The following is a 22,938-nucleotide window of genomic DNA, read 5'->3' as shown; positions in this document are numbered from 1 at the left end:
ACAGAGATAACCTTCAACAAGTTAGAAAGCGGATCTTGCCTAGTAACAGCTGCACTGTAGCACTCCTTAGTGTTTCCCCCTCACCCCTCTAGTAAGAGAGGAGTGAGGGATCATTTTTTTTTACATAAACTAACATCCTGTTCAGCTTTCACCAGCAAGTGACCTATTAAAGCAAATCCAGTTGCCACATAGTTACTGTACCTTGGCCACAAGAGTAACCTTTCAAGAAAATTAATTACCTCTTACATAAAGACCTCTGAGTGTGTTGTCCTCATTCTACATGTGATTGACCCCCTTAGCCAGTGAAAGCCAGTGAATTACCTCTCACATTAAGACCTTGCAATATGTGTAGTTAACATTCCACACACGCCTTGCCAAGTGAGAGGCCCCTTCAGGGAGTGAAGCGCACGGGGCATGCGCAGTGGCTGCCGCTGGTCCAGAATTCTTCTCTCGCAGCGCTGGTCCAGAATTCTTCTAGATACTCTACTTACTTTGAAGAATCGTCTTCCCACACTTGTATAATGACAGAGTTCCACGATGATAGTAGCAGTAAGGGTGTCCCCGCTGACTACTCAGCTGAGACTGTGTGAATAGGCTACAGTAGGTCCTCCTTTTATTCAATCCAGGATGTCTACGTCATAATACGGTTTGATTGAATATCTCCCGAACCCCTCGATAGATTTGCTTGAAACTCGAGCATTGGGACGTTTAGGTGATCCCAAACAAGATGACATATCGCTCGATTCGCTAGCATCATTATTATAGAAATTTCAAAATTTTCTCCATCGAACTCTCTAGAACAAGTGACGTGGAATCCAGAAAATACCAGTCAAGGCTGGTAACACGTGTTGAGACGAGCGGGCGGTCTAGCTAGCCCCTGTGGCTACGTCACAGCTCACAGTCGTCATACACTCGCTAGCTGGTCCTCGCTGCTGGTAAACAAACCAGGCGCGCTCGGAACATTACGCGTGGTAAATAAACGTAACTTATGCTCAAAAAATACTTATGTACAGGTCGTAACCGGTACAATACATACATACATACATACATACATACATACATACATACATACATACATACATACATACATACATACACACATACATACATACATACATACTGCCCCCGTCCTGGTTAAAATCAATTGGCGAACACAAGGATCCCTAGGAGTGCACCGATTGTATGGCCAAGCCAAAGGACATAAATAACACTCACCATCAAAAGGATTTACAATTTTACTTATGATTGGGTCTTCATCAGGTAAATAATCTTGACAGAGTTAGTACCGGTATTTAAACTAACATATTAAAATTGTATGTCAGCAAGTCTGATTCTACACACTTCAAAAATTCTAAAATAACATATTTTTTAAATATGTTATAATAATGGGCCAATTAATTTTTATACATCCAGTATAACACAACAGCAAAAATGAATCTTTCATACAAACATCAACCTTATGAATTCATACTAAAATTACTGGACACACTGAACTGAAGTTAATTAAAATATGGGTCTTACAATATCCTTTGAAAAAAACTGAGATCATGTTTACACATCCTCCACTGGTAAATAAAATAATAACTGATGGGCAAGAAATCAAAATTGTTGATAAATTTCAGTATTTAGGAAAAATCATACCTTTTAATCTTAATGAGAAACCAGCTTGGCATAACAGAATAAATAAATTAAACAAAGCATATTACCGAGACTATATACAATAAGAAAAACTTATTGATAGCAGCAAAATTAAGACATTATAAAACAGTCACACAGACAGAAATAACCTATGCTAGTGAAACCATTTTTAAAACTACGAATACAGCTGAAACAGACAAAATACTTAAGACAGAAAGAATAATAATTAGAATATGTATAAATAAACAGTATCAAGCTAATGGACAATGGAGAATAGTATCAAATAAAACAGTTTATTAGGAAATTGAACCAGTATTGAGCACGATTACGAAGAAATGTGTATCATTCTTTGGACATCTTATCAGAACACCTGACACCAGTGTTAGTGGAAGAATAATTGAAAAATTATGGAATAGCAAGACTAAGATTAAATGGATCACGTAAAATAAGGAGGATATTAAAGAACTACAAATAACAATAGACGATCTCAAAAACCAAACATAAAAAATGAAGATACTTGAAGACACACACACCAGTCTACAGACCAAGGTCAATAAAAGGTCTAATGGGAGGGTATTTTCAACAGAACAAAGGAATTAAAAAATATTGGGCTGATAGGAAATCAAGAAATCCTTTGTAAAATTGACTAGATTGGTCCAATGTAGGCCATAATATGTGTCAGTGTCACAGTCCATATAATAAAAACATCCTTTTGATCTAACAGCCCTGGAATGTCTATCCTGAGTTACATAAGTTATGAATCTTTTGTTTTATCTTCTTTCAGAAGTAAAATGTTCCATCATTCAAATGAGCTACTATACATAAACATGTTGCCTACGCCTTGATCAATATGGAATCGGATAAAATAATGCTGTAGAACGTACAGGGAGTACTCCTTCATCATGTTATTATGACTCATCTTCGCAGTGAGAGGTTGACTTGAACTAGGTTGTTTGCGTTTTCCACAGGAAAATTTCCGTTTATATTAAAAAGCTTTTCAAACTGTTCCTTCCATCTGTCCAGTGATTCTCTGTGATCTTCTATTAATTCACCTGATTTACCCAAAACACTATTCACTTCCTTTCTGAGATTCTTTATTACTGTCCAGAAAGATTTCTTTGCCGACTGACCAAGCCTTTCCTGGTTATTACTGAAATCTACCGAGCTCGATAGCTGCAGTTGCTTAAGTGCGGCCAGTATCCAGTATTCGGTAGATAGTGGGTTTGAACCCCACTGTTGGCAGCCTTGAAGATGATTTTCCGTGGTTTCCCATTTTCACACCAGGCAAATGCTGGGGCTGTACCTGAATTAAGGCCAAGGCCGCTTCCTAACCACTCCTAACCCTTTCCTGTCCCATCGTCGCCATAAGACCTATCTGTGTCGGTGCGACGTAAAGCAACTTGCCAAAAAAACAAACACAACTGAAATCTTCCCATCCTCCCATGACTGTTCATTGATTGCACAATGATTTGTTTCCCTCTGTTTTTTTTATCTGCATACAGTTCCCTTTCTGCATCAGATCTTGTTTGGAGCCATTTTTATATGCCTTCTTTTAACATTTATTTCATTATTCCAGCGAGATATTTTGCCTTTACCCATATTTACACACAGTTGTTCCTAGGCATTGCTTTGCTGTTCCTACTACAGGAGCCCTTTATGCAACTCATTCTGTCTAAATCCTGTACCTGCTGACCGTTTATTATTATTATTTTTTTGGAACCTTTCACTAATCATATCCATGTACTTCGATCTAATTTCCTCATCCTTATTCATCTACAGACAGATTTAATTTTCTCTATCCTAGGCCTAGGGATACTTAGCTTATTGCAGATCAGACAGTGGTCTGTATCATCAAAAATCTCCTGGAGTACCTAATATATTTCCTGAATTCAAACTCAGTTTTCATATAGTCTGTTATGGATCTGGTGCCATGTGTAGCAATGAATAGCTTTATGTGCTTGAAGAATATATTCATAACTGCTAATCCTATACTAGCACAGAAGTCCAGTAAACACTTCCCATACCTCATATCCTTTGATTGTATTTCCATTTCTCACACTGAAATCACCCATTAGCACAATCTTACCCTTATTGTTGACCCTGACTATGATGTTACTCACTGTTCATAAAACTTGTCAACGTCATCCTCATTTGCACCCTTACATGGTGATTAAAGGAAGTAAATATTTGTCATAGGACTTGAAATGTGCTCTTAAGCCCATTGCCTCCTTTTATATACACAGGTAAGCAATTCTTAAAAATATCTAGAATAAAATATTAGGCATGTTAGTGGATGGAGTTTGTATGAATCCCAAATACAATCTTAAAATTCAACTATTGGACTGCCAACTTGCTCACTATTAATAATACCATTACTGAAAGGAATTATTGATATTATCCCATTACTGCTATGAATTCTTGTTATATTATGTTCTAGCTTTCAATTCTCAGCAATTTTTCATCCCTAGTTGGCATATACTTACATGATGCTTGAAGTAATTTGAAGTAGCTTGTCCTCACAGAGCACATAGAAATTTTCATATTTTGAAATTTATTTCTTTGATAGGCCCCAACAAACAAATGCTTACATTAAAGGGCAGTACAATTCCAGCAAAGTCCATTCCCTAACTCACTGCCTCAATTTAGAGCACTGGACAGTGTACTTTAAGAATTAAGTGGACAAATGGTACAACAATTCTTGAATTATTATATTCAGTGAAAATATTGTATTAAGATGTTCATAAATATAATAAAAAATGCTGCAGAATATAGAAATAGTGAGCTATAATTTCTTTTAGAAATAATAGGTCAATTAATTTAAGGAATAAATGGACCTTTTTTCTTTTTAGTGAAGATGTATTTACTACGTTATAGAAACAATTCATAGTATGATATATACAACAAATTTTGCCTTACATTAACATTTATAGGAACTTACCATAAAGATCAATGGTTTCTTTTTTAGGCACCTGATTGTCATCAAAATAATATTTTAAAACTAAGGTGAGACATGATTGTCCCCATCATAAATGCAGAAAGGCTAATCTTCAATGATAAAGATATTAATAAGACAATCCTCCAATCTTATCTCAAATGCATTAATAATGTATGTCTTTTCCTCAAACACTTGGCCACACACTGTGTACTGAATAATCCATATGTTCACTGGATTGTTATCTTTATTTCTTCTTATTTTCTACTGAAAAGCACTTACATGTATTTGTTTATTTGTTAATATGTTTATAACTCTTATTACTGCATGATGTTACATCCAAGCTGTATTATTGCAATTTGACTGTAAACAGGTTCCTCAGTAATGGCTATTATAAAGAGCAGAAGAAACTGTAAGTAGATGATATAGTGAACTGTATTTTAGCTTGGTTATTGTATTGCTACAAAGGGTAGGATAGTTCCAAATAGAAGTTTGCATGTCTGTTATGCTCTGAATGTTTTATTTAGGAAGTCAAATAAAAGAGATATATGTATTTTGCATTTACGCATATTTTCCATGAACTTTGAGACTCTTACCGTACTTCTTCACAAGTTTTGAAAATCATAAGTTATAATTTTCATTTCCGTGTTGACGTATAACTTACATAATAGGAATTAATTGAGCGATGTTCCACCATTCAACACAATATTAACATTTATTAAGTAAAAATCGGTTTTGATTCCCTTGGAATCATCATCAGTTAACAATAAATAAATAAATACATACATACATACGTTATCATTATAGACTGTTATGCTTTTCAGCGTTCAATCTGCAATCCTCTGTGAATTTACTAAATGTCGCCACAATCCTCAATTCGCAACTAGTGTTGTGGCCTCATTTAGTTCTATACCTCTTATCTTTAAATCGTTAGAAACCAAGTCTAACTATCGTCGTCTTGGTCTACCTCTACTTCTCTTACCCTCCATAACAGAGTCCATTATTCTTCTAGGTAACCTATCCTCCTCCATTCGCCTAACATGATCCCACCACCAAAGCCGGTTTATCGGGTTCATTCCTAAATTAGCCTTTATCTCCCCATTCCCAGTACCCTCCTGCCATTGTTCCTACCTGCTTGTATCAGCAATCATTCTTGCTAATTTCATGTCTGTTACTTCTAACTTATCAATAAGATATCCTGAGTCCACCCAGCTTTTGCTCCCGTAAAGCAAAGTTGGTCGGAAAACAGACCGATGTAAAGATAGTTTCGTCAGGGAGCTGACTTCTTTCTTACAAAATACTGTTGATTGCAACTGCGAGCTCACTGCATTAGCTTTACGACACCTTGATTCAATCTCACTTACTATATTACCATCCTGGGAGAACACACAGCCTAAATACTTGAAATTATCGACCTGTTCTAGCTTTGTATTGCCAATCTGACATTCAATTCTGTTGAATTTCTTACCTACTGTCATCAATTTAGTCTTCGAAAGGCTAATTTTCATACCATACTCATTGCACCAATTTTCAAGTTCCAAGATATTAGACTGCAGGCTTTCGGCACAATCTGCCATTAAGACCAAGTTGTCAGCATAGGCCAGACTGCTTACTACATTTCCACCTAAATGAATCCCTCCCTGCCATTTTATACCTTTCAGCAGATGATCCATGTAAACTACGAACAGCAAAGGTGAAAGATTACAGCCTTGTCTAACCCCTGTAAGTACTCTGAAGCAAGAACTCATTCTACCATCAATTCTCACTGAAGCCCAATTGTAAACATAAATTTCTTTGATTGATTTAAATAATCTACCTTTAATTCCATAGTCCCTCAGTATAGCGAACATCTTTTCCCTCGGTACCCTGTCATATGCCTTCTCGAAATATAAACACAGCTGTCTATTCCTCTTGTAGCATTTTTCAATTACCTGGCGCATACTGAAAATCTGATCCTGACAGCCTGTGGTCTGAAACCACACTGGTTTTCATCCAACTTCCTCTCGACGTCTGACCACACCCTCCCTTCCAAGATTGTAGTGAAATAAATAAATAAATAAATAAATAAATAAATACATAAATAAATAAATATATAAATTTATTTATTTATTTATTTTAAAAAAAGGATCTTAACAACTATCAATATGAAACTGCCTCTAAATACATTTATTACCGAGCTCGATAGCTGCAGTCGCTTAAGTGCGGCCAGTATCCAGTAATCGGGAGATCGTGGGTTCGAGCCCCACTGTCGGCAGCCCTGAAGATGGTTTTCCATGGTTTCCCATTTTCACACCAGGCAAATGCCGGGGCTGTACCTTAATTAAGGCCACGGCCGCATCCTTCCACTTCCTAGGCATTTCCCATCCCGTCGTCGCCATAAGACCTATCTGTGTCGGTGCGACGTAAAGCAAATAGCAAAAAAATAAATACATTTAAAATGTTTGACAGGGGTTATATGAGATAAAAAATTAAAATTTAAAAAATATCCTAGGATCCAGGTCACAAATAACTGCAGTGCGTTTGTACAATGTTGAACAGAGCTTTAAGATAATACTGTATATAAAAACTTGAAGTTGAGGAATGTTGTGAGGTTCTTATTTATTATTGTGGATATAAAAACACATGTTAAAAATGTTCAAATATTCATAATAAAATCGTCAATGAAGGATAAAAACATGTATCAAAATTGATGATCTTGTAAAGTGCCGATGTGAAGACAATTTGCAGTTAAATCAATTTGCTGAGGAGTTGTTTTATAACATCTGCTTTGTTGTTGAAAATGTTGCTGTTATTATTGTTGTTGTTGTTGTTGAATGATGGTATGACCTTAGCTGTATGGCACAGTGTTCCCTTATTTCTCACTCTCGTTAACCTGCCGCTAGAAAACCCAGTCACACCTTGCTGCCAGACAGCATGTCTTTAAACTTCTCCTTAACCAAGGAGTTTGGATGTTTCCATTCCAGGGAGGCATGCTTTGTCCATGAGTATAGAAATGGACAAAGTTCTTGCGCTCCCTTGAAATAAAGAAGAGGAACTGATTACCTTCCTGCTCATAACATAGGAGATAATGCAGACTGATGCCCATTTTTTTTTTTTTTTTTTTTTTTTTTTTTTTTTTTTTTTTTTTTTTTTTTTAAGACTCGGAGTCAACTGCCTGCATACCCACTGAGGTAATTGATGGTAGTCCAAAATGTACCTAATGATATGGTGTGATGTGCTCAAGGTTTTATGATGAGGCAACGAGAGCGACCCGGCGGTCAGTGCGAATCATCACATCCGCAACTTCAATATTCACCGTTGGTGGATGCAGAGTGGGTCTCGGCCCACAAGTGACCATGGCTAGTCCGTGGTCCAACAGTTCTGCACTCCAACCGGTCAACCAAGCAGAGGAGGGGTGGCCACGACTCTACCGTGGATCTATGCCTCTGTATTCAGGAGAGAGGACAGGGCTGGACCTTGCAGCTGGCCCCAACCGTCGGCTGTCCTGAGAATGGTTTCCCGTGGTTTTCCATTCTCCTGCACTAAGGCGAATGTCAGGACAGTTCCTTCACCGTAATAAATCTCCCAGCCTGTGAGACGGCGTCATCATCTAAGAGGCCTGCCTTCCAATTCAGGAGAAGAATGAAAGCATTTTGGTAATACTAGTAATGTTCATCTTTGTAGTCTATATTGTTGGGTATTCAGGCTATTGGTCGGTCATCTGCCACACTCTTACTTCCATTAGAGAATTGTTGACACCATTTAGGACTGTCACCCAGATGGCAGGTTCTCTATTAGTTACTTACCTAGCTGTTTCTTAAATGATTTCAAAACAGAAATGTATCAAACATTTTTGACAAATCATTGTAGTCCCTAATTCCTCTTCCAATAAATGAATATTTGCCTCAATTTGTTTTCTTGAATTCCAACTTTGTAATATATAAAAGATTCACTCAAGCATACTCATCTACTAATGTCATTACACACCATCTCTCCACTCACTGAGAGGATCTGAAGAGACTGTGCTGAATGTAGTAGCAGAGAGAACAAAAAAACATAAAGAGAAACTAACTCCTTCCTCAAAACCTTTTCAATGAAACTTGCCCTTAATCATGGTGGTTTTTTTAAAGATGTGATATTCAGAGAGAAAAATTCTGAATTTCCAGAATTTATGTAATCATAGAGGTATTTTAAAGAAAAAACATACATACATATTGCGCCGTCCCTGCGTCCAGGAGAGGACACATAAGATCCAAGCTAGCTTAACTGGCGATCGTAACGGTTAACATAATCATCTACCTGGGCTATGAGTTCCGAATGTTGAGAGAAACATGTCATATTGTACCTAAGGAATCCCTAAATCACATCAAAGGATGTCTCCTACACGTTACTGGCTAGAATTCCTTATAACTATCAAGTTGTTACGACATACACACTTAAAAACTAGGTCGCTATACTATGATACACATTGAAAGAAGAATTTATGTTTCACATACCATATTTATTATGCATTCCTTTCATTCCAAGTATTGGACTCTAGACTCTAATTAAGGACTTTGCAGGCTTCATCTAAATATTATATTCATACTCGACGGGATTAGCCTTGAATTCCTAAAATATAATATATCTCCTATCAGAATGTTTGATGTAATTCCTAAATATTCCATTAAAATCCTCCATTACCACTATTTGGCTTAGAATACCTTTGTTTTCTTTTTTGGTATGAAAGGAATAATTAAAAAAAATGTCAGTATTGGACTAAGAAGTTGGTGAAGTTCACCATAAGTACACTAGGGCTCAATATGTCCGAACTCAGTCGTGCCTAGTAATAGAATGATCATATGAGTTAAAATAGTCCTCAACAAGAATATTGTATCTGTAATATATCAAGTGCTAGAGCCTTGACTGGTCGAAAAATTGACAAGTCAGGAATGAAATTCAACAAAAGATCATTAAGGTACGTAAGGTAAATTATCAAATTAAATATTACTAAGCCTTTAGCTCAGAAATGCTAAATTAGGAGTATAAGGTTAGAAATGTTGGGTTTAAAATATTAGATTAAAAAGGAAATACTAGATTAAAAAATATTTAATTGAAAATATTAGATTGGAAATACTAAGTTAAAATAAGGTCAGATGCATCTAACGAGAAATAATATTTACATTATAATACACTGTATATAAAGCTGTAGATTGAGGGTGGTTTTCAAATATGCAGGACGCACTTTCATGTTTAGAACCAAATCTTATAAAATTGGAATCATAATCCTCCCATATTACATTCTGAAGCCTTCGAATTAATTGTTCTTTCTTAGTTCGAGCCTATATTGGCCTACTTAAATATGGTAATTCTTTTCTCTCTCAGTTCATAGTGATACAGATACTCGGGAGAATCCTTTCCTAGTATTATAACAAGTACTGGATCTTAAGAGGTACGAATGTTCATGTTTCTTTATTTTGCTGCGTGAATACTGATGAGTCCTTTTTTAAAATTAATGCATACGTTCAATAAATGATTCAACATAGTACCTGTAAGCTTAAATACTACTCTTAACCTGAGTATACTGGTTACTCTAAATGAGTACTAGTGCAATTTCATCATATTCTCTAGTGGATACTATCTTAGTTCCATCTGAAACGTATTAGCTAGTGTGGTCTACTTTGTGTGAAAATTCTGTCACATGGTGATAACTCATGCACCTACAGTCAGCCATCAGTGATATGGGATTTTGCCTAAGAAGTATACTACATTCCTTTTACTTGAGAATAAATTCAGAATTGAAAAATATCTGTGGTGGTATGAACATGCTCGACTTCATCCTCCTAACCGTGAAATTATTGGTACTTTCAGGTATACTGGTTAACCAACAGGTGTCACTCCAATTATATATCAACCTATTTATGCTTGCTCACTAATGAAATAATCAAAGGAAACACAACGAACTCATTACCATTCCATAAAACTCAACTTGGAAACAATTAAGTCCACCACTACATAACCATGATCGTATTCACGACGAATCAATAACTATCACCATTCTTAATCACCAATCTCATATCAACATCTCTTTAAATAACTATTATACTACTCGTTAAACATATAACACATTACATTTACCTAATATATTTTATTCCTCACTCTCACGAAGTATCTATTATTTCTACCATGGCTTGTGGACTTATTCACAACATTATGACCTCGATTCTGTCATAACCCTAAATTATTGTAGACACATATTCATCTGGCAAGCATTTCCTACGGATTGTCTAATTTGACATTCTTTGATTATAACCATCGCACACACATACCTGAGTTTATTCTTGACATGTTACACCATTTACCAACACGTTAGCAAAATCAACTTTTCTCACATTAAATGGATCATATTTCGAGCGTAGGCTTTTATCACTGACTGACCACCTATCTAGGGATTTGACATTTAGAATGTGAAGATTACCTGACCACCTCTAACCTAGTTCATAATCCACTATTTATGTCGTCTCATTATTTATACACTGAATAACTCGGTAAACTTGTAATGAACAAAGAAAAGAACATCAATCATTAATACATTAGTTTAAAAGAAAGACTTATCTGAATTTCCGCAATTCCTGTAGCCGGTTATGTCCAGGTGACAGGACGTATGGACACGCCTCCTTTCATTTCCCTATGTAAACTGGGAAGGCTCGAATACGTCTTCTCTGGGCTTGGTCATCTTGAGGCAGGCAATATCATCTGACAGCGCTCACCTGGGCAGTCTAGCCCTTCATCTTCTTAGAACATCTTGCTCATTTCTGGACTAGTTGAAACAGAATAACATATAATTTTAAGTAATAATAATAATAACTTAAATGTTTCCACCTTTTCAATACAATATATTCACAAGATTACAAAATTATACGGTACTAGTTTCGACCCATCTAGGGGTCATCATCAGCCGTATTGGAGCAAACTTTATCATCATAAGAAAAGCTGTGTTATTATCTGCTTATAGCGAAAGATTGTCTCCTTGAAAGAGTTGATTTTATCGACAACTAGAACTCTGGGGTAATGATTGAATATGACGTTCGAAACAAACAGATTATGTTCAGATATTCTTTCTAGAGTTTACTATTGAAATCCCACTTCTTTAATTCTTTAGGTTTGACGATATCAAGTAATACATCAGCAAAGGTTGTGGTGAAGTAAGCCTGTCGTAGCCTTGTACTTGGATTTCCACGTATTTAAATTTCGTTGAGCGAAATAAAAATCTTCTATTAATGATCTGCAGCACAGCTATCAGTAAAATCCACTCCTTGTTTCCGCTGGATGAATCTCTTGTTGATACCCTCTTTATTTAGTAAACGATGTTGCTTTCCGTATATGATTCAGTTGAAAAGTAGCTCTCTTCGAGTTTGTTTTCTTTTTCCTCAACAATTGTCCGTAACAATCTTCTCCTTTCGTTCTTTTTGCACTGCCTCCTGTATCTTAATCCTTTCACAAGCGCCTGATGTAAATGTTGTCACCTTAGCTTGCGGTATCGCCAGACGTTTTGATATTTAGTATTCGGAAGTTTAGATTCCATCTTTGTTCTTACTACGGACGGAACTTTACATGACGGTGAAATGGCACAATATATTATCATTATAGACTGTTATGTCTTTCGACGTTCAGTCTAAAAGCCTCTGTTAATTTACGAAACGTCGCCACAATCCTCTATTTGCAACTAGTGCTGTGGCCTCATTTGGTTCTATACCTCTTATCTTTAAATCATTAGAAACTGAGTCTAACCATCATCGTCTTGGTCTCGAACTACTTCTCTTACCCTCCATAACAGAGTCCATTATTCTCCTAGGTGTTCGACTCGATGGCTGAACGGTTAGCGTACTAGCCTTCGGTTCAGAGGGTCCCGGGTTCGATTTCCGGCCGGATCAGAGATTTTAACCTTAATTGGTTAATTCCAATGGCACGGGGGCTGGGTGTATGTGTTGTCTTCATCATCATTTCATCCTCATCACGACGCGCAGGTCACCTACGGGTGTCAAATAGAAAGACCTACACCTGGCGAGCCGAACCTGTCCTGGGATATCCCAGCACTAAAAGCCATACGACATTTCATTTCATTCTCCTAGGTAACCTCCATTCGCCTCACATGACCCCAACACCAAATTTGGTTTATGCATACAGCTCCATCCATCGGGTTCATTCCTAAATTAGCCTTTATCTCCTCATTCCAACCACCCTCCTGCCATTGTTCCCACCTGTTTGTACCAATAATCATTCGTGCTACTTTCATGTCTGTTACTTCTAACTTATGAATAAGGTATCCTGAGTCCACCCAGCTTTCGACACCATAAAGCAAAGTTGGTCTGAAAACAGACCTATATAAAGATAGTTTCGTCTGGGAGCTGACTTCCTCCTTACAGAATACTGTTGATCGCAACTGCGAGCTCACTGCATTAGCTTTACTACATCTTGATTCAATCTCACTTACTATATTACCATCCTGAGAGAACACACAACCTAAATACTTGAAATTATCAACCTGTTCTAGCTTTGTATCACCAATCTGACATTCAATTCTGTTGAATTACTTACCTACTGTCATCAATTTAGTCTTTGAAAGGTTAATTTTCATATCATACTCATTGCACCTATTTTCAAGTTCCAAGATATTAGACTGCAGGCTTTCGGCACAATCAGCCATTAAGACCAAGTCATTAGCATAGGCCAGACTGCTTACTACATTTCCACCTAACTGAATCCCTCCCTGCCATTTTATACCTTTCAGCAGATGATCCATGTAAACTACGAACAGCAAAGGTGAAAGATTACAGCCTTGTCTAACCCCTGTAAGTACTCTGAAGCAAGAACTCATTCTACCATCAATTCTCACTGAAGCCCAATTGTCAACACAAATGCCTTTGATTGATTTTAATAATCTACCTTTAATTCCATAGTCCCCCAGTATAGTGAACAACTTTTCCCTTGGTACCCTGTCATATGCTTTCTCTAGATCTACGAAACATAAACACAGCTGTCTACTCCTCTCGTCGCATTTTTCAATTACCTAGTGCATACTGAAAATCTGATCCTGACAGCCCCTCTGTGGTCTGAAACCACACTGGTTTTCATCCAACTTCTTCTCAACCACTGATAGCACCCTCCCTTCCAAGATGCCAGAGAATACTTTGCCTGGTATACAAATCAATGACCAGGCAAGTTGGCCATGCGGTTAGGAGCACACAGCTGTGATATAGTGGGTTCGACCTCCACTGTCGGCAGCCCTGAAGATGATTTTCCATGGTTTCTCATTTTCACATGAGGCAAATGCTGGGCCTGTACCTTAATTAAGGCCATGGCCACTTCCTTCCTATTACTAGGCCTTTCCTGTCCCATCATTACCATAAGACCCATCTGTGTCTGTGCGACGTAAAGCAAACAGCAAAGAAAGAAAAAAAGAAAAAGAAAAATAATCAATGAGATACTTCGATAGTTGTTGCAATCCTTCCTGTTCCCTTGCTTGTAGATAGGTGCAATTACTACAGTACTTTTGTCCAATCTGAAGGTACCTTACCAACACTCCATGCTAATCTTACTACTCTATGAAGCTATTTCATCTCTGTATTCCCACTATACTTCTCCATTTGAGGTCTAATTTCATCTATTCCTGCTGCAGTCTGACAATGGAGTTTATTTACCATCCTTTCCACTTCCTCAAGCGTAATTTCACCAACATCATTTTCATCCTCCCCATGAGTTTGGCTGTTCACAACACCACCCGGAAAATTTCCTTTTACGTTGAGAAGATGTTCAAACTATTCCCTCCACCTGTCCAATGATTCCCTTGGATCTATTATGAGTTCATCTGAACTACCCAAAACACTGTTCATTTCCTTTTTCCCTCCCTTCTTAAGATTCTTTATTACTGTCCAGAAAGGTTTCCCTGCTGCATGACCTAGCCTTTCCAGGCTATTACCAAAATCTTCCCATGACTTCTTTTTGGATTCAACAAATATTTGTTTTGCTCTGTTTCTTTCATCTACGTACAAATCCCTGTCTGCCTCGGCCCTTGTGTGGGGCCATTTATGAGAAGCCTTCTTTTTATGTTTACAAGCTGCTCTCACTTCATCATTCCACAAAGATGTTTGCTTTTCCCCATCTTTATACACAGTCGTTCCTAGGCATTCCCTTGCTGTTGTTACTACAGTATCCTTGTATGCCACCCATTCTCTTTCTATATCCTGAACTTGCTTACTGTCTACTGTTAGAAACTTCTCACTAATCATATCCATGTACTTCTGTCTAATTTCCTTGTCCTGGAGATTTTCTACCCTTATTCACTTGCAGACAGATTTCACTTTCTTTATCTTAGGCCTTAGAGATACTTAGTTCACTACAGATCAAATAGTGGTCTGTCTCATCGAAAAATCTCTGGAAAACTCGTACATTCCTAACAGACTTCCTGTTATTCGAATTTGGTTAAGATATAGTCTATTATGGATCTGGTGCCCCCAGCCTCCCATGTGTAGCAGTGAATAGCCTTATGCGTGAAGAATGTATTCGTAACTGCTAAACCCAAACTAGCATAGAAGTCCAGCAAATGCTTCCTATTCCTATTAGCTTCCATATCTCCCCCATATTTATCAATCACCTTTTCATATCCTTCATTTCTATTTCCAACTCTCACATTAAAATCGCCCATTTGCACTACCATATCCTTGCTGTTGACCCTGATTACGATGTCACTCAATGCTTCATAAAACTTGTCAACTTCATCCTCATCTGCACCCTCACATGGTGAATACACTGAGACACTTCTCATCCTAATTCCTCCAACTGCCAAATCTACCCACATCATTCGCTCGTTTACATGCCTAACAGAAACTATGTTGCATGCAATAATATTCCTGATAAATAGCCCTACCCCAGACTCTGCCCTTCCCTTTTTAACACCCGTCAAGTACACTTTTTAAATCTCTTATCCCTTCCTCGTTATCTCCCCTTACCCAAATATCACTTACTCCTAGCACATCCAGATGCATCCTCTTTGTTGACTCAGCCAGTTCTACTTTTTTTCTTCCATAAGCCTCATTAATATTGATAGCTCCCATTGAATTCGATTTCATTCACAAGTTGTTTCCAAGGAGTCCCTCGCCTGTCAAATGTTACTCCCATAGATCCGAGGCTTGCTTAAAATGTTCTGAGTTCGGTAAATTAATGAAGCAGGACACTATGCTACTTAAACATAGTCTCCTCTAACGGTTTATGGACCATCGGTGAATTGTATAGTCCTAGCCGTCTGAGCACAAAGAGGGCCATGACTCAGAATATGTCCGAGATGCTCACTCCCATTCCATAGCAATTGGTAGGCCACTCAGCCATTGCCCATGAACTAGGACGTGACTACACCATGAACCATTAAAAAAAAAAAAAAAAAATTCAAATTTGTCTTTTTGAACAAACTGTATCTCTAGGTATAATCAGAGTGATTTTATAAGTCAAATCATAATATATATTCTGAATTTTAATGTTTATCCTGCTGAGTTTCTTACAGATTTATCCAATTGTGAATCACTCCACAAACAGGCACAATATATAACTAAACATTCCTAGATAGATAATCATACAATCGTACAGTAACTCCCCCACTGAATGCCAAGAATGGAATGTTTATTCATAATTCTTCATTATTTAATAAGAAATATTTAAAATTGTACAACTACTATTCATAAGTACTGTTCAATGTATAATTTAACCCACATTATCAATATTACTCAATATTTAAGTTAATGACATTTATTCAACATTAGCCTAACATAACCATATTCATTTGGATACATGAATAGTTTACTTACCATGCATAATTGTTAAAAATAATTTATATGAATTCATTCAACAGCTGAAGCTGGAATTGGCGATGCTTTAAATGAAACGGAAATTATCCACGAGCCCTGTGATCAGAAAACAAACATCTATTTGCTGCAGCAAGAAGCATTCCTCACTGAAACCTACTGCCATCCAGGAACTGGCCCAAATACTTGCTCAAGGTATGTAACACGGTACAGTATGCTTCAGTTCATAAAATAACATATTTCTACTTTGGTGTCGGAAAGAGGTGAAAGGGGACAGAAACTTAAAGCATCTGCAGCAATAAATTATTCAGATCTGTGAAGTATTAGTGACTTGGAACACTTTATATATCACTAGCTGTAGTACCCGGCATTGCTCGGATAGTTTCTGAATATTTGCCTTTAAGATTTGCATTACCAGTTAGTTATATGTGAAGTAAATTTTTATGAGAATTCCTTTTTGACTTGCAGATTGATATGTTAGATCTATTATCTAGTTTTAGAATTATTAAGGTGTGTTTGATTTCAAGATTTTGATTCTTTAATTTTTGAGTAAAACTTCGTCCTTATCGAAGCTCGAATCGACTGGGAAGTATTTGATCCTGTCAAAAATTGATAAGTGATAACTAAATGTATTTAGCCAGATTTCAACTGTCAATGAGACTGTCCCCCTCTCGCCCCCCATCCCTAAGAGATAAAAAATCTGGATTGTCACCATTCATCTCAGTGACCCCAAAAACAGTAGATTCAACACCGGTTTCAATTATTTTTATATCTCACTCCCCCCTCACCCCAAAGGGGGCTGAACATGAACTTTAAAAAATTCAGAGTGTCACTATTTATTTCAGTGACCATGAAAACTATGGATTTGATACTATTCTTGATTATTTTATACCACCCCCCTCACCCCTTGCCCATAAGGGTGTTAGGGGTGTCTTACCCCCATGCGATTTGTCTCCTAATACTAATTGATAAGTGTACCAATTTTGGAGAAATTGCTCCAGTAGTTTAGGAGGAGATGTGTCATTTATACACCCACACACACATACATCCATTTTTATATATAGTAAGAAGAAGATAAGATTTTCATATATAGTTTTTCGATTATTTTTATATCTCATCCCCTCCACCCCCACTTGGACTTGTAAAAAGTCTGGAGTATTACTGTTCATCCCAGAGACCCTGAAATATATGGATTCGAAACTGTTTTTAATTATTTCTATATATCACCCCCTCCCCTTTTCGCTCCCCACCTAAAAGGGGGCTGAACTTGGACTTTAAAAATTCTGGAGTATTACTTTTCAACTCATCGACCCCGAAAACTATGAATTCAACACTATTCTTGATTATTTTTTAACTAACCCCCTCTCTTAAGGGCGCTAGGGATGGCTTACCCCCACAGTGCTCGTCTCCTGATAGTAAGTCTTGTGTACCAATTTTGGTTGGCAGCTATGCCCAAACGTACATGCATAATCTCGCTGCTCTAGAATCCTGGAGCTGACGTTGCCATGGTTACGGCAGTTCATTTCTTTTATCCGATTCCTAGAGCAGGGTCAGTGTGGTGCCAATATCTCTGTAACGTTTGGTTTTGGGGCCTTAAAACAAGGTTTTCGGGCCCATAGGTCTTACCGAGTTTTGTTCTTTGCATTAAGAGGATTAAATTGAGCTTTGTCTCATCCTTATATGACAAATTCGATATTTTACTCATATTAGCCTATTATTTTTAGATCCGCCTCCCCCCCTCCCGTGCCCCCCACCACGAATTGTTTTGAAAATAAAATACAGGCCATGTTACTCACTGGCAATGTAGCTTTCTATAGGTGAAGTAATTTTTAAAATCGGTCCAGTAGTTTTTGAGTCTGTTCGTTACAAAGAAACAAATTTTTCCTCTTTATAATGTTAGTATAGATATAGATAAATTGAATATGCCAAAGTAGAAATTATTAGTTCTTATATTTTACTAGCTGTATTACCCATTGCTTACAGCCATATGATTAACAGGAGAAGCTAATTAGATAATATCTCTGTTGACCAATATGATACCAACCACCACTATCACCAGTCAACTTGTTACCATGGTGATTAAAAAATATTTCCCTGTCACTGTTATGGACTAACAATATAAAATCATCTGAATTTGTGCATATCTCTATGATGACAGTTCATAAAACTGTTTTAGATATAAAAGATTGGAAATTACATTTTGGACAACCTTTCTTAGTTACAGGGTTTTGATAGAACTAATACCATATTTCCAGAGGTAATGGAATTTTGTGAAAAAGCTAATAATCGTGAATGTCTGTGTAATTATTCCTTGTATGGTGAAAACATTCAGCCTCTTCTATGTGCCATGCCCAGTCTCCTGGACATTGGTGATCATCACAGCTAATACTTTTCGGTCTTCTGTAACATGGTACATTGACTTAGCCCACAACAGGCAACTTCCACACACTCTACAATGTGATGGCGGTAGTGCCAGACCTGTACCTTAGATCATTTCCAACAGAACAAATATGACCTAGGCCACCATAGCTCAATTGGCAGAGCAACCAACGCAAAATTAGTGAGGTTGTGGGTTCGGATCCCCCTGGTGTCCAGTTGGTCATTTTTGTTCTGTACTTAACATCTCTTCAACATGTGCTGAATGAAATACCTATGTGAACAAATAAGAAACTAGAAAACATTTGGAGAAAATACTTGGGAAACGTGCTGATGGAGCAGAAGACTTCCCCAATACGAGAGGAAGTATATTGTTCCTACTCAGGCTGTCCTGAAATTGTGTAAGCCAATAGCAGGTAGTAACCGGAAAGACAACTGGTATGTTTCAATCGAACTTGCAGGTGAGGTGCGGAAGAATTGTTTGACCGTAGTTGAGACCGTGAAAGAAAAAAAAAAAAAGAAAAAAAAAAAAACTGTAAGGAAATTCCTGCATCTTTCTTCCTGTCACGCATAATTGGAACAATGTCGTATGCAACGAGGATATTATGCTACCATAGCTCAATTGGCAGAGCAACCAACGCAAAATTTGTGGGGTTGTGGGTTCGGATCCCCCTGGTGTCCAGTTTTCTACGTATATGCGTGACAGGAAGAAAGATGCAGGAATTTCCTTACAGTTTTTTTTTCTTTCACTTTTCTACGTGCTTAAAAAGGGAAGAACAGTGATTCTCATATCAACAATGCATCTACCCAGAGAAGGTGACATGGAAATGGAAAAATCTTAAATTATAGCCCACTATAATAACACAAAAGGTGATGTCGATACCGTACACGATAAGAGTGCCAAATATTTTTCAAGCCACCATATGCAGAGCTGGCCCATGGCTGTGTTTTTCATATGAGGGTTAACAGGGCATATATTGTTCACCAGTCCTTCAATGAAAGAATTGCACTTAGTAGGAAAACTCTTGCGAAACAACTGATTGAACCTAGACTGCGAGAATGAATAATTAACAAACGCCTTCCATGAGAACTGCAGTTTTCTGTCGGTTGACTTGTGGGGCCAAAGTACATCTCTATGAAGATCTGGGCAAGGAAAACAAATTGCCGAGGGATGCAAGGAAGACCTGTCAAATTTGTGCATCAAAAAGGAAGAAGAAAACAAGCTACTTGTGTCGCAAGTCCACAGTTCCAATTTGTTTGGAATATTCAAGTAGATGTGTCCGCAGTGCGTGTAATGCAACATTGAATATGGTCAATTATTTTGATTTGTGTCCATGTGTGCAAATTTTGATGTGAATTTTGGGTGTAACATGAACGAATTACTTTCACAATGGTGAAACTACATTTTGTAAACCTGTTGCATTTTATGATTTATTAAGGAATAAATATGTTGTATAAAACACAAAAAGTTGTGTTGGAGGGTGATTTTTACATATTTTACCCACCTTCCAAATGTGGTCCAGAGGACTGCAGAACTGTAGTTGTGTGCGAACTATTGATGACTGTGGTTGAGGGTTAAAAATATGCATTAGCAATAAATTTATATTATAAAGATGAATTTGACACTTTTCAACATCACCAAAATAAATATTAGATACCATACCACAACAAAATGCTCCAGTCTCTCAATGAAATTTACAAGTCTTGATTACATTTAATGAAAGCATAATGCTACAGGTGCTAACACACAAACTTGCATCTATTTTCACTGAATATGGTTTTGTACTCTTAAAGCACTCTCTCTAAATAACATGCCACACTTGGAGCATACTTCAAGTTGACAAAATCAGAGACCTCCAGTATTGATGTACCGTCATTTTTAAAAATTTTTTTTTGCCTTAGAGAACACCAGAAATAATTTTCCAAGAAAGCTTGATAGTTCAACTTCTTCAAAAATTCCAGTACTAAACTGAAGGGACAGTCCTTTGTCTTGCAATTTCTTGATGGCTAAAGGTACTGTATGCTCATCAAACTGGAACAAATTAATGTACGTTGCTCATGAACACCATCTTTACTGAAGACTTCTTGTGCTTCTTTAACCCCTCAGTGGCAGAGGAGAATTTGAGAGCTGCTTTACCCAGTGGACAGAGGTGATTCAGGTGTGAGCACTAAGAGCATGCATCAACCTCTGTTATGACAGTTTAGCTCAGATTAATTTCAAACGTTTAAAGTACTGACTCAAAACAAGCTAGTTTATATTCAATGACTATATTTACCTTATGGTCCAGTAATGGAGAAGACACCATCCACATTTTGTACAGTATGAAAGTGACGTTCTTTGCATGAGTTGTTTCACAATGTCATGCAAACTAAGGTAATCATTGTCTCAGTAACTTTGAGCAGAAGAATCAGGGACAATAGTTCAAAGATTAATTTAGCAAAATCCCAGATTAATGGGGTGATTAGATCATGAGAAAGAGGGCATGTATTTCGGCATGTCTTGTCATCTGTTTCTTGTTATAGATGTTGATTCCCATAGGGAACCTGAAATATTTGTCCCGAATGAGTAAATTTATAATACCAAAATAAATGGTCCGTTATTGGACATTATAAATTTTCCAGATAACTCATTGCTGGTTGCCAGCGTTTCGCCCCCATGTGCTAAGTTGGGCTCATCAGTTGGTATCTGGCACACCCACCAAGACACTGGCTAGTGCATACCGTGGAGGCCACTGCGTAGGCTACTTGGAGATACTGGCTGTACCAATGCACTATGAGAGACTTCGTCTTATTACCAAAAAATTGATGCACGCTTGGCCATCAGATGATATAGATGTTGATACCCATAGGGAACCTGAAATATTTGTCCCGAATGAGTAAATTTATAATACCAATATAAATGGTCCGTTATTGGACATTATAAATTTTCCAGCTAACTCATTCCTGGTTGCCAGCATTTCGTCCCCATGTCTAGATTGGGCTCATCAATTGGTACCTAGCACACCCACCAAGATGCTGGCTAGTGCATACCGTGGAGGCCATTGATGGCTAAGCAGGCATCAATATTTTGGTAGTGAGACAAAGTGAGACGAACTGCCGGTGGCTCCAAGTAGCTAGGTCGTAGCACATGAGGGCGATACGCTGGCAACCAGGAATGAGTCAGCTGGAAAATTTATAATGTCCAATAATGGACCGCCAACGGCCATAGCCATGTTGAAACACCGGATCCCGTGAGATCTCCGAAGTTAAGCAACATTGGGCATGGTCAGAAGTTGGATGGGTTGCCACGCACTGTTGGGAGCGGAAAGGAACTGGCCACCCTACCGCATATAAACTCCGGCTCAGGAACACCTCTGCGGAGGTTCAGACCTGCCTTCGGGCAGAATAACGCTTACCTTACCTAATAATGGACCATTTATATTGGTATTATAAATTTACTCATTTGGGACAAATATTTCAGGTTCCCTATGGGAATCAACATCTATATCATCTGATGGCCAAGCAGGCATCAATTTTTTGGTAGTGAGACGAAGTCTCTCATAGTTCATTGGCACTGCCAGTGGCTCCAAGTGGCCTACGCAGTGGCCTCCATGGTATGCATTAGCCAGCGTCTTGGTGGGTGTGCTAGGTACCAACTGATGAGCCCAACCTAGCACATGAGGGCAAAACGTTGGCAACCAGGAATGAGTTAGCTGGAAAATTTATAATGTCCAATAACGGACCATTTATATTGGTATTATCCATTTCTTGGTCGCGCGCACCATGCACACTCACTCCGTATGTTACACGTCCACTCTCTCTTTACTCAGTTCAGTCTGCTGTAGTGTTGTAATCACCTGATTTATTAAAACTTAATTACTTCTCTTTCATGCAAACTGCACAGTGCCATGCTTCTGCACCGCACAATATCATATTTCAAAGTGACAGAGATTTAAGTAATTAAGAGGTTCCAATGCGTTGAAAGAATTATAGGAATCCTCACCAGATGATGTCAACATTCATATCAGTGAAGAGATAACAATTTATACAGTCAATCTACATAAGGAAACTATGTATAGTGATACATATATCTGCTAGAATGCAGTAGAAATTTAAGTTTATATGCTCTCAAGCGGAAAGAGGTCAGACTAATTCAAACACTTTACAAGGGTAAAAAAACCCGACTGATTTGGGCGATTC

General features: G+C 37.7%; 1 protein-coding gene and 1 long non-coding RNA gene across 4 annotated transcripts in view; one reads left to right on the top strand and one right to left on the bottom strand.

Annotated features, from left to right (window-relative positions):
* Positions 1 to 4,677, bottom strand: part of LOC137500400 (uncharacterized) — a 38,235-nt gene extending 33,558 nt beyond the window's left edge. The window contains exon 1 of the long non-coding RNA XR_011018021.1: positions 4,577 to 4,677. This is a non-coding gene — a long non-coding RNA (uncharacterized lncRNA). The remainder of the gene's footprint in view (positions 1 to 4,576) is intronic.
* Ca-Ma2d (Ca[2+] channel Muscle-specific alpha2/delta subunit) overlaps positions 1 to 22,938 on the top strand; it is a 318,622-nt gene that overhangs the window by 276,435 nt on the left and 19,249 nt on the right. For all 3 annotated transcript variants that reach the window (XM_067145019.2, XM_067145020.2, XM_067145018.2), the window contains one exon: positions 16,431 to 16,578. In XM_067145019.2, the coding sequence (XP_067001120.2) occupies positions 16,431 to 16,578 (148 nt within the window). The remainder of the gene's footprint in view (positions 1 to 16,430; positions 16,579 to 22,938) is intronic.

The sequence above is a fragment of the Anabrus simplex genome, chromosome 4 (assembly GCF_040414725.1).
Source record: "Anabrus simplex isolate iqAnaSimp1 chromosome 4, ASM4041472v1, whole genome shotgun sequence".
Lineage (NCBI taxonomy): Eukaryota > Metazoa > Arthropoda > Insecta > Orthoptera > Tettigoniidae > Anabrus > Anabrus simplex.
Note: the sequence above shows the minus strand (reverse complement) of the source record. Positions and strands in the feature narration are given on the sequence as shown.